Below are 13,841 nucleotides of genomic sequence, written 5' to 3' on the forward strand. Positions count from 1 at the left end.
AACAGTGCTACCTACATAGCAAATTACAGATTCAGTATTTTTACCGATCGGTAATTTTACCGAATCGGTAAAATTTACAGAATCGGTAAATTTACCGATTCCGTAATTTTACCGATTCAGTAAAATTACCGAATCTGTAAAATTACCGAATCTGTAGGTTTTTCATACCCCTACATACCAATGTCCACATACCGGTCGGAAACGGCTGAAAATCGGTAAAATCTGTATTTTCGGCCATTTCCGACCGGTATTTGGACACCTACATCTGGCCCTAAGTGCCTTCTGTGAATACCAAAATGAGTAAGTGCCTTCTGTGAATACTAAAATGGTAGTAAGTTTAGGATTTTGTCTTAAATTAGTTCTGTGAATTGGGCCCTAAGCAAAGTTCTATATACTTATTTGCTAAGAAGCATGAAACAAAAGAGGAAGAAGAGGGATGATATGGAGTATTTATGTGACAGAAAGTTCTAAATTACATTGTGATGTGTTTGAAGGTCTGTTTTGGAGGCTTTTAGGCATGCTGGTCAGAAGGCAAGACAACAAGATGTATGCATAATGCTAGCTTCCTGTCTTCCTGAACAGCTTTTTTTGTATTTTTGTTGTCCATTTATTCATCCCTGCTTGTATAGGTATTGGTATGTTGGGATGCTTGTATTTTTGATAACCAGGAGACTTTATTTTTCTTGCATCTCTGTAGGTGTTACAGGTCGCTTCCAGCGTTCGATGTATTCAACAATTCCATAGAGAGGCATTCCAAGCACCAGAAATGACAGCACTATGTAAAGCTTCACATAGACGCACAGGGCTGCGCTGTATCCAAAGGAAATGGCGAATCCTAATGAATCCCAGAGACGATAGTTAGAAAAGGCGGCCTCCTTGTGCTCATCAAATAAAACTCCATACAGAGCTGTGGAAATATGACAACAAAAGTACAATGTTAAAAGGATTACTCTATAAAAGGCATCACAACAAATAGGTGAATAAATCTGATATGTGAAATAGGGAATTTTTACTACATCCTCAGAGCTAATAATAACTGATATCATTGTAGCACACATAAATCTAAAGCTCCAAAGATGTTGTATACTGACTCTTCACTGATGCCTCTAATATCCTGTTGTGTGTTGATATACATAAAGGCTTGCTAATATATTGTATGTTGTAAATAGTGATTTCTTTCAATAATTAATAAAAAGTACACATTATAATTTTTATAATCAGTTTGCCTTGCTTTGTGATGATATATGGGTAGTTTGTGGCACGTTACAGTATATATTGACATATTTATATTTTTAATATGTAATCTTCACTAGGCTTGTGGATTCGTTATGGTTTGCTACTGCTTTAGAAATAGTTTAGAATAGAATGTTTAGATAAGAGTACTAGGGCACATTTCTTTTTAGAAGAGTTATAAGTGATGTCAGGAACATAAACTCAAAGGACGTTGTCATGGAAACTCATTGGATCTCTCTGAGAGAGAAATGGAGTGATGTGATTTTGACAGACGCACTGCTCCATTCAGTAGATACATTTAATCGGCAGCCTTGTGTAAATTAGTGAAACAATTTATGGTGATTACTGAGCACTATCATGGCACTGGACAGCTGCATGCCTGAACCGGAAGGCGTTTCAGTGACTGGCTAAAATCTTTAACAAGCTGAAAGCCTGAACCAAGACAACCTTCCAAAATTGCTTGAAGGAATGAAATGTATCTTATGCCCAGAGCAGACTGCAGAATGTTATGTTATGCTATGTTATGAATGAATGAATATTTTATTGTATGATTACTTGAAACCTTTAAACATGTAAAAACAGCATAAAATAAGACCATAGCCAATATAAAGACATATTTGAGATACATTAATTAAATACATAAATGATTACAAAAATGAAACTTCTCAAAGCAGCAAACGGGGTATTATTATTATATTTTTTCTTTAAGAGCAGTTAGTTCATGACCTGGTGGAAAAAAGAATAAAAGCTTTTCAGTGCAGCAACACAAGGTATTTCAAAGCACAAACCTTCTCAAGTGCAGGGATCAAAGTGTTCCAGTGCAAAGTCCAGTGCCCTAGGGCTGATGTAGCGGTGGCAGAGTCAATTTTGCACTTGACTGCTCTGTGCTCCTCGGTAGGGCAAAAAGTGTCCATTGGGCAGGGGCCTCTGACGGCTTCCCCTTCAACAGCGGATGGGCTTGGTATATAAATTTTCCAAGTTTGGAATGTTTCCAGGGAAGATACAAATTTTTGAGCCTCCACTGAGCCTCTATTACCCAGTGTGTGCCCTGCTGTAGAAGAATAAGCCTCAGGAGTGTGCGACGGGCAATTTGCAGTCCACAGCAACCAAGTATTATGTGAGCCAGCAATTCCCTTCTGTAGTTGCACAGTCTGCAACGTGTGATATTTTCAAGTGATTTCCAGGCAAGGCTCAGTTCCCTGATTGGAAGTGGCACCAGTCTTGCCCAAAAAATGTTTTTTAAACCACATTTTCCCAATGCCTGGTAAAGATATGGTTTGCTTGACTGGTTTATTTGGGGTATTGAAACGTCCTCAATGATCACAGCTCAAATGAGATAGCTTGAATCAGAGGTTTAATGGAAACACCTCATCCATCAGCCACCAGGGAGCAGCTGACAGTGAGGCACAAGATGTATTCTACATTCTAAGGGCCCCATTAGGATGGCGGGCGGATCCCCGGAAGTCACCGACGGCCCGGCGGGGGGGTTGGGGTTGCGGGGGGAGGGGCGATCCGCCCGCCATCCTTGCAGCAAAGACCCCCTCCATATTACAATGCCTGAGGGGTCCGCGGCGGACGGAAAGACCGTCCGACGCTTTTCTGCCCGGTCGACAAGTCAACCGGGTAGAAAAGGGTTCAATATGGTGGCGGTGTCTGTAAAACACCGCCAGTCATATTACAATTTGGGTGGGAACATGCCTTTCCGCAAAGGCATGCATAGTCTGCTTTTGGGGGCCGTTGCGTGACCCCAAGGGAATGTGGTGGGCGGGGGGTTCACATGGTACCCCCATGTATTTCAATGAACCACATGGCAGGCACCACGCAGTGCCTGTCACGTTGTGCCTAGAAAGGCACAACCTGCCTTTGTGGCATTGGGGCGGTCGGTGCTTTCAGCACTGCCCACTGCAATGTTGCAGATGCGCCATGTGCCCGCCGGTGTGGCGGGGCACATCCTAATTAGGAGTGCGGGACCGCCGCACCCTCAGCGGGCGGTCCCGTTTCCCGGGGGCATGGCGGGCAGACAAAGTGCGCCCGCCATACTAATGACCCCCTAAGTTCCAGGGAACTTACATACGACAGAGAGGTGAAGGAAGACACCACACATCTCCCTTCCAATAATAAAAAGAACTTACACTTCAAAGTGAATAAATAAATTACAAGTGATGCATCAACTTATACCCACATAATATTGGAATGATCTTAAAGATATAGGGTCATATGTGGGTAATCTCAATTTACCTATTCTTAAATACCGAATTTTACCGATTCGGTATTTAAGAATAGGTAAATGGGATGTAGATAATTATTCGGTAAATTTTACAGAATCGGTAGGATTCGGTAATTAAAAATCGGTATTTACCGATTCAGTAACTCCCATACATTCCTATGGGCCTGGAGGCCCATAGGAATGAATGGGAAGCCATTCAATATTACCGATTCGGTAAATACCGAATCGGTAATAGGGGGAACATTTTCAAGGGTGGCAGGGTGTCACATTGACACCCTGTTGCACCCCTGAATAGTGCATGGGTGCACATGTGGCACACATACATGCCCTAAGGGCATGTATGTCTGCCACATGTCTGTATGTCTGCCACATCGCACTGTTGTAAAAGCAAAATAATTGCTTTTTCAATGGTTTTCGATATTTACCACCAACTTGTAGTTGGTGGTAAAAACCGAATCCTTAACCCAGGAATGCACTAACTTGAGTACTCCCTACATTACGGATTCGTGAATTTACCGAATCGGTATGTTAAGAATTCGGTAATTTACGGATTCCTTAAATTACAGATTCAGTAAAATACCGAATCCAGGAATCATGCCACCTACATCTCAAAAGACAAATACCGGTCGGTGACGGCCGAAATTCGGTAATTTCGGCCGTTACCGACCGGTATTCAGCTACCTACATCTGGCCCATAATTACAATAATAACCAAACACTTCACGACTGTTAAACAACATAGTCTTTCAAGTAATTGGGCAAAGAACACTATGCCTCGGGTAAAGATTGGTGGAGACACTTGTACCGGCAGACATATTGTTATCAGACTTATTCATAGGAGAATTGTTCTTGAGAATGACAACTCGGTTGAAATACCAAATCTTGCCATTTTCCAATTTGACAGCATTGTTGAAACATTTAATGACACGCATGAGAGCAGCGTATTTAGACCAAGATAAAGCACCTACAGGAGCTTTTACCCGTACAACATCACCTACCTTTACAACAACTTCCTTAACTTTTTTCCGTTCATCATATTTTAACTTGTTTTTGAGTTGAAGTTTTTCTTCCCTTAGTCTCCAAGCACCAATATTGTTGCCTTTAACAACTTTTCCCCAATTCATCCAACTAGGACATAAGCTAGTAATGGGAGCTCTGCCTTTGAACAATTCAAATGGGGATTTGCGGGTAGAGTTGTGAGTAGAGAAGTGATGAGCTAAGATACATTTTTGCAATTCTTCCTTCCAATTCAAAGAATTTATTCGAGAGAGTTGAATGTTCTCTTATATAACCCTGTTGAGCCTTTCAACTGCGGAATTAGTTTCAAGATGATAAACTGCACATTTTTTGTGCACAATACCACAGGATTGCAGGAAATCAGACATTAGACCAGAACAGAACTGGGGACCATTGTCAGATAAGAGTGTTTTTGGAAATTCTTCTTTCTTAAATACATCCTGTAAAAAAGAAATCACACAAGAGGATGTAAAATCCGAAATGGATGAAAGCTCAACCCATCTAGAATAGAGATCAATTAGGACAATAAGATAGGGAGTGCGATGTTCTCCATTGAGTGGACCAACAATGTCAATGGTAATATCTTCCCACGGACCATTGGGTTAACTACGACATACCATGGAAACAGTACGGGGAGTGAGAATGTTATCTTGCATTACAAACACTCTCTCACCTCACGTTCAATTTCAAGATCCATTCCGGGACACCAGACGAAGCCATTCTTGCAAACTTCTAGCCCTGCTGAGTTCAGGATCTCGGATCACCCCATTTATATGTGTAACTCTCAAAGCGAGACATAGAAATCTCTATTACAGCACACAATAAATTACTTTCTGAGGGCAAAACAATTTGAGGGGATTCAGTTGAGACACTGGGAGAAAGTGGAACGCACAAAGTGACACATACATTAAGTAGACCAATAGACTAACAAGGATCGGTATGTAAGACCAATCGATCTCATGAACATTTCTTACCATTCAGCAGTGTCTGGCAGATGGCATCAGCCATGCTCCAGAGAGCAGAGAAGACAAAAAAGACTGCAAACTGAGCAGGGTGAGGTCTCCACAGTAGTAGGGCAATTATACAGGAAGCGCTTGTAACTGCGGCTGTGTGGGAGAAAGTAATCATAACACAAGTAGGATTAGTGTTCAGTGATCTGTTTTATGGTCTCAGAAACTTTTAATTTCATATCTACTTAGTGAAAAAAATAAAATATATCAATTATTTGCATAGCTTACGGCATTCAGATTCTAGTGAATAAAGATAACACAAATTTGAAAAGAGGAAGAGGAAATCCCTTTGTACGACGTGGATCAAAAATATTGTTTAATCAGCAAGAGATGTGCATGAGCAGCTTGAGCAAACTTTCAGAGCGAAGGCTGGCGCACATCAGTCACCTTTTTAAGAAAAAGGGGTTACCCTGTGTCCCTCAGAACCTGGGTGATTATGATTAAATACAACAGTGGTTCTGTTGGGTCAGACAAATTGCTTTGTAAAAGCTAATCAAATGCGAGACATACGTATGGAAGCTCTCTGAAACGCATTTGAAGTGAAATAATGAATCTTCACGCAAACGTAATAACTGATTTCTTATAATCAAAGAATGATTTGCAATATATTTACATTCACTTCAAACACATTACATTGGAATTCATTAATTCAACAATACTATGAGGTATTTTGTAAAAAGACTGTCGGACACAAGTGAATATCATGTGACAACTGGTTAGTGCTTGAAACAATATACAGTGAAATACAAAGTTCATATATACAATTATGTACAGGAGTAAAGTTGGCCAGAATATATTTCACAACCGAGGACACCTAGCAATTATTTCAAGGATCCTGGAGTTTTCTGAACCATTGGTTGGGTTCAGAAAACTCCAGGATCCTTGAAATAATTGCTAGGTGTCCTCGGTTGTGAAATATATTCTGGCCAACTTTACTCCTGTACATAATTGTATATATGAACTTTGTATTTCACTGTATATTGTTTCAAGCACTAACCACTTGTCACCAGTTGTCACATGATATTCACTTGTGTCCGACAGTCTTTTTACAAAATACCTCATAGCATTGTTGAATTAATTAATTCCAATGTAATGTGTTTGAAGTCAAATGTAAATATAATGCAAATCATTCTTTGATTATAAGAAATCAGTTATTACGTTTGCGTGAAGATTCATTATTTCACTTCAAATGTGTTTCAGAGAGCTTCCATACGTATGTCTCGCATTTGATTAGCTTTTACAAAGCAATTTGTCTGACCCAACAGAACCACTCTTGTATTTAAGCACATCAGTCACCAACACAAGAAACTTTTTGCTCCTTTTTTACGTTAACCAGCAAAAGAAATTCAACAACTGTGCTCCAACACCCAGGGGCATATTTATGAGAGGCTTGCAACACGTTTACACCACGCAAAGAGGTACACACATGACACAAGTGTCTGAGGCAACTTTATGATCCACTCAAAGCCATCTTGTTTGGCTTTAAGTGGCCTCATAAATCTCGAGTAAGACAATGCAGCGCAAACCGATACGTCACCTTACTCTGGACAAGGGAGGCTTTCCATGGGCATTGCTGTGGGTGTTCCCACGCAACTCCCATGGATTTTGATGCATTCCCAGATTTACAAGGACTTGTAAACCTGGGAATGCGTCACAATCTTACACCTCCTCAGGGCAGCAGTAAAAAGGAGAAATATCTTAATTTCTCCTCGTTTTTTCCATAGATGAAGGAAAACACCTCCATGGATTGTTTTCATGCAGGAAGGTTTACATTCCTGCACAAAACAATCTTGCCTACAACACAGGCACCATGTACCATGGTGAAAGGGTGCCTGCGTTGGTACTAGGCTGAAGAAACAGCACCAGTGATTGGGGAAACAACAGGAATGCAATGTATTGGATAATTACGGTGAATTCCTACCCTTTCACTTTGACGTAACTTGCTGCACTGCCTTGTGTCAAAACCCCATAAATGAGGCCCCTAAGGAGCAGAAGCATACTTGCATAGAAAAAAAGAAACAGTGGTGCTGATTTGTCAACATTTTGCAAAGTCACAAGAAGTAATGCAAGCTGCTGCAATATCTTGGCACAAAACGCTATTTGATCTGGGAAGTAGCCAGAAAATAGTAAAACCAAAGGTTTTGTACTACTTTGCATTAATTTGTACCAAATGGCATCCCCTGGGTGGTATGCTACTATAACAAGGGGAAAAATGTACATGGGAGTAAATCTACATGTGTAAATATACTCTTTGGAGTCAATTTACTATTGTTGATTATTCACATTTTATGAGTGTAAACTTACCACAAAGTGTATACATGCACGTTTCCAGCCCTGATTTCGGGGTGGGGCCCAATTTCCAAGTGTAATGTTGCTACTAATTGGTTGGACAGATCTGAGCTGTTATCCATTTATGAATGATTTGAGTCCTTTTAGGGTGCATTCATTTTAGAAATACAGATTGTGAATAGAAATGGGCATACTGTTTTGTGAGTAGGAGGATGTCTCTCCCTAAACTCCTCCTAGCACTCTCTTAACCCCACCCTACTCCTCCCTAAATCCTTCCCATTTAGTCATAAATATTTGAGTTATAATTACTTTAGGGCATAAGTTACTTGAGATAACTATAACTGGTGAATTCCAGGGGTTTTGCTTATTTAAAATGGCATGTTTTAACTGACAATTTCACCTAACTATGACTACCCCTCTAAACTTTGTTTTTTCAGTGAATTTCTAAGGATTTTTTAATGTAAAGTAAGATATTTTTACCATAACTAACCATACCTATCACTTTAACCTAAGTTTTCAAGTGGGTTTTAGTGTATTTTTAAAGTAAAGTAATAAAAAAAATAAAGTTTTACTTAAAAAGAAAACCAACATGCATTTAAGTTTCTGTCCACTGGACGTACATGCTGGAGCTCTCTGAATACTGAGTGCGGATGGTCGGCATACGTACCTTTTGCTCAAAGCCCAGGACAGATGCGGTAAATTACCTGACAGTTGCAGGTTCCATCGACGAATCAGGACAACCGGTGTAGTATCCCATCCCGGTGTCCATTGTTTTTAATCACTTTGTTGTTCCACATTTTCACTTTTTTGCAGTAGCTTTTGACTGATCCTGAACAAGGCTGCAACACTTTCAGAGGTCTATAGGCCGAAACATGTTAATCGCTTTCAGATACAGCTGTCTCTAATGTCTGCAGCTACATCACAAGCTATTTGTTTTTAATCGTGTCACAGGGTAGTAGAATAAGTTCGCCTTAGCTAACCCTGTAGGCAGTTTTAATCACCACTCACCACAGCACTTCACTTCATTTCAAACACATCACGGTCACGTAGGGTTTTAGGACCATCCTCTCTTACAAAAATATCCCTGCGCTCCTCCCTTGTAGCGAGGGGGTTGTAGCCCACATCACGACTAGGTTCTTGACGTGAGGAGGCACCACTATTATTATTATTATTTATTTCTTATAAAGCGCTTGAATCGACCCCTGAAGGGGTATCCCTGCGCTTAGGATGGGCCATGAGGGTGTGTTGCAGTTACAGCAAAATCAGTCACAGAAAAGAGTGGTCTTGAGCATCTTCCTAAATTGTAGGTGCTCAATACATTGTCTCAAGATCATGGGAAGCTCATTCCAGTATCGGGGGCCAAGATGGGAGAGAGCTCTTCCTCCTAATCTAGCCTTTTTCACTTGAGGCACCACAAGAAGATGTTTGGCACTCGAGCGAAGAGATCTATAAGGTACATATGGTGTGAATTTCTCCGAAAGGTAGGAAGGTCCCAAGTGTTATGTTGCTACTAATTGGTTGGCCAGATCTGAGCTGTGATCCATTTACAAATGATTTGACTCCTTTTTGGGTGCAGTAACTTTAGAAATATAGTTTGTGAATAAAAATGGGCATACTGATTCATGAGTGGGTGCCTGTCCTCCTTAAACTCCTCCTAGCACTCTCTTAACCCCACCTTACGCCTCTCTAAATCCTTCCCATTTAGTCAAAAATATTCGAGTTAAAATTACTTTACGCATTAAGTTATAGTTACTTGAGATAACTATAACTGGTGAATTTCAGGGGTTTTGCTTATTTAAAATGGAAGGTTTATCTGACAATTTCACCAGATAACTGTGAATTCCTAATAACATTTTTATGGAAAGTAAGATATTTTTACCAAAACTAACTATATCTGTCACTTTAACCTAAGTTTTTAAGTGGATTTTAGTGTCTTTTCAAAGTAAAGTAATTTAAAAAAAAGTTTTACTTAAAAAGAAAACCAACATGTATTTACGTTTCTTTTAAAATATTTTTTTAGCTACAACATGCAGCTGTAAAACCCACTACTAGGAGGCCTTGCTCTCTAGCTGAAGAGCATAGAGCTCTAGTTAAGAGGGTTTTGAAAAACTACAGTAAGCTCCCTGGGATCATGGATTTAATGACCCAGGAGACAATCGCTTTTTGCTAACCATATTCAGATTGAATCTTATCAATTGGTTACTAGCCTTTGCAAAAGGCTTTCTGAAGACTGGGGATTCAAGTCCATGTCCATGCGACAACTTCTCTGACCAGGAAACTTTGCACTTTACTTTTTTTTATGTTTCCCTGCGGAAAAAAACATTCTTCTGCTATTGAGCTCATGTCATTTTACCCAGGCAAGGCCAGCTTTATTATACTTGCAGATGCTTTCCTCGCCTATGGTTTGCCTTGAAGTTGCTAGCTTCTTCTCAGTTGCTCTAAGGATTAGGAGAAAGACCCTTTTTGTTTAGCTGAATTTTCACCCTATTTGATGAAATGTATATGCACCTTACCTAAAAAAAATTCTATGTTGAATAGTCATAGTATTTTATTTTTAATGACTCATATCTTTATTTTATCTTCTGTAAATATGGTTTTAGGAAAATGTATTTGTGCAAATGGTACCTGTCACACATTTATGGCTTTTACATGACTTGTTATAACAACTTCTCTTGGTACATTTACTTTTATCCTTGTGCTTTTATGGCCTTTATTAGCAGTAAGTATGGGCAAAATTTGAGAATTTGCGGTCTGCAAATTCGCGCAAAATCGAATTCGCGATCCGCAAAATTCGCGAATTCAGGTGAATTTGCGGATTTTTTTGCGTGTTCGCGGGGTTTTTTGCGTATTCGCGGGCCGCTTGCAGCGCACCAACCGCGAAGTTACCCATGCGGTCGTACATGGGCGCGGCCATCTTGTGCATGTTGCGTATTTCCGTTAATTTTATTTTTATTTATTTATTTATGGGATTTTTAATGCGCAACTAATACCCTAGGGTGTCTAGGCGCAGTAAGATACTCTGGGATACACAAAATTCAGGGCACAAACTTATTGATTGAATAGCCAGGTCTTCAAGGCCTTACGAAAGGTAATGAGTGTTGGTGCTGTTTTAATATGCAAGGGGAGTGTGTTTCACAGTATGGGGGTTGCTACCAGGAAACGTCTGTCTCCCCATGTAGCCGTTCTTGTACGGGGAACATGCAATAGACAGCTTGCTGCTGATCTTAGATTCTTTCCAGGTATGTACACCTGAAAAGCTTCCTTTAAGAACTTTGGTCCAGTCTGATGGATGGCCTTATAGGCGATGCAGAGAGCCTTAAATTTGATTCTGCTCTCCACCCTTAGCCAGTGTAGATGGCGTATGGCTACTGAAGTGGAGTGTCGCCAAAGAATATTAAGCAGGATCCGTGCTGCCATATTTTGCACAGACTGTAGTTTGTTTAGGATGTATTTGTGTGTGCCAAGGAAGAGGGCGTTTCCATAATCTGCGCTATTGGCGCTATTGGCAATCTTGCGTTGTGTGCGTCGCGCTATTACAAGTTTGCGTGTGTTTTTGCGTACTCGCGGGGGAAATATCACGCAAACTTACCCACGTGGTCCTCAATGGGCGCGGCCCTCTTGTTTTTCATTCATTGCTATGGTTCTGGGCATGCTTTTTCTATCCAACTTCAATATTTGCCATCCTTTGTGTGTTTGAAGTTTTTTTTAATCTTTTTTACTTATTATCTATCCCTCTATTTTTCTAGATCTATATTTTGTGTTTTCTTCTACTTTTGGTTACTTTAAAACTACTTTTTTTACCTCTTCTTTTATTTAATTTTTCCCTATTTCCTATTTATTATTTCCATTCCTGTCCAGGACCATGGCAAAGGGAGCCGGGAAGGACAATGGGAAGGGTCCCGCACCCCGTACCCAGCTCCCATGCGGGCGATTGAAGGGGGAGCAAGTCATAGCCCGGGAGATCTTTAGTGCGGAGGAGGTGGCCGCACTGATTTTTTATGTCCAGCGCCGCCTCCCCAAGAAAATCGCGGCAGGCGGCAGGATGGCTGGCGGGTACGGGCTCCGGGAGCGTCGGTAGCTGTGGGGGAAGGTGTGCCGGGCCATGTATCCGCAGTCTCGGGTCCGGCGCAACTACAGCCAGGCCACGCATCGGTGGTCCGATATCCTGGACCGTGAACACGACCTGCTCGACCTGCCAGGCGTCGAGATCCCTGGGCTTGGTGAGTAGTAGTAGCTATTTAAACACTACTCTGTTTTCTCCTGCTCTATGTTATCATATTGCAAATGTTTGTTTTTTCCGAAGAGCAATAATGCTGCCGATTACATTGTAGGTAAATTATGTTTCAAAATCTTCTGTGATTGCATTGCAAGTGCACTGCTCGCCTGCTCAGTGGCGGTGCTACTATGCTTACTTGTTTTCGATTTTGTGCTTATTTCATTGGCCTGAGTGATTATGTATGAGTGTACTTTACAGAACTGCTTAATGCTAGACACTAAGGGGCAGATTTACAATTACTGGCGCATCCCTGCAAATTAGCAGGGATGCGCCAGTAATTGAGCGCCACGCCTTCACCACCCATGGTGCGCCGCATTTACAATGCGGCGCACCATGGGGCAAAAACGACACAGATGTGTCACGCATCTGTGCCATAAAGGCGGCGCATTGCTGGAGTTGCGTCACAAATGCACGACGCAGCTCCAGCAATGCTCTGGGGTGCCCTATCTCCCCAATGCTGCGTCAAGCCGTACGTCTGCTTCAAGCAGGCGCAGGGTTTTGACGCAGCATTGGCCTAAAAGTGACTGAGTGAAATCTTGGAGATTTCACTCAGCCACTTTTAGGAGGCGTAACTGCGCAGGAACGCTCTCCTTTGCACCGGAACGCCCCCTGATGGCGCAGGGCTTTACAACGTGATGCATCTCCCAGATGCGTCACGTTGTTAATATACCCCGCACCATGGCGCCTCTTTTGCGCTGCCGCTGCGACACAAAAGTCACGCAACGACGGAGCAAAAGAGCCACAAGGGGCTTGTAAATCTGCCCCTAGAGACTCAAGTCCTGTCCTTCCTTTGTACTCCTGCCACTAAGAACAGATAGTGGTGGTTGATTGATAGTTTGAGTATATTATGACTGGTTATTTAGTAGGAAACTTTTTAGTGTTCAACTTCTCACTGGTCTGCAATCACGATGGACTGTGTCTGTCACTTCGCGTGCTGCGGAGTGTTGCCTGCCAGTCCTAGTCGAACCTTTTTGTAGTTGGTTTAGTGAGTTACATAACTTTCCAAGTAGACGGTCCGCAAATCCAGCAATACTAATATCCTAGTAGACCACATCAGATAGGTCAATACATTTAGTGCACTTGTTGTCTATTTCCTCGAAATAATTTGTTATTGTTTTTTTTAAATGTTTGATTTGGTTGACAACGATCATCCATGTTTGTGTCTTTCTTTCATGTTGTACATCAGCATCCCCCAGGGGCAAGGGGACACAGGATGAGGTAGCGGCGCCGGCGGAGAAGGGACAAGATCAGGAAGGCCAGGATGGGTCCGGCGAGGGCTCCTCTGCTGGCCCGAGTAAGTTTTCCTGTTAATATTAATAATTATACTTCCCTATCTTTTACAGCACCTATTTTTTCCTAACGTTCCTCATTCGATTTTTGCTAAATCGTCTTTGATCTGCTTGTAGACTGTTTCTAAATTCTTATCCTGCCTCTACTATGACTCCCTGTGGTACTACTAGATTATTATTAGTCTGTCTGTGTAGCTAATTAACCTTGCACAGTTGGCAAAAGGTGTTAAACAAAACTCCCATTCTATTCAGCAATAGCTCTATGCACTGAGTGCAGTCCTCTGGGTTGTCCATAATGTCTTTTGAAGTCTTCTAAATGTTTATGCTTTGACAATTCCCAACAATAAAATGTAAATGGCCACCAAGAAAGAATAAGATACTAGTTTACTTTTTGATTGGATAGGAGGACAATCCATACTACTACTGTTGCAGGGACTATTCTGTACAAACAGAACTATGGACACAAAATAGTGCATTGTTTATCAATTATAATAGGCGCAG

General features: G+C 41.3%; 1 protein-coding gene across 2 annotated transcripts in view; it reads right to left on the reverse strand.

Annotated features, from left to right (window-relative positions):
• Positions 1-368: 368 nt before the first annotated feature.
• Positions 369-13,841, reverse strand: part of LOC144763194 (protein unc-93 homolog A-like) — a 365,245-nt gene continuing 351,772 nt past the window's right edge. For both annotated transcript variants that reach the window (XM_078648560.1, XM_078648559.1), the window contains 2 exons: positions 5,451-5,582; positions 369-907 (listed from right to left, as the gene is read on the reverse strand). In XM_078648560.1, coding sequence (XP_078504686.1) covers positions 675-907; positions 5,451-5,582 — 365 coding nt within the window. In that variant the 3' untranslated portion in view covers positions 369-674. The remainder of the gene's footprint in view (positions 908-5,450; positions 5,583-13,841) is intronic.

Source organism: Lissotriton helveticus, chromosome 6, assembly GCF_964261635.1.
Source record: "Lissotriton helveticus chromosome 6, aLisHel1.1, whole genome shotgun sequence".
Classification (NCBI taxonomy): domain Eukaryota; kingdom Metazoa; phylum Chordata; class Amphibia; order Caudata; family Salamandridae; genus Lissotriton; species Lissotriton helveticus.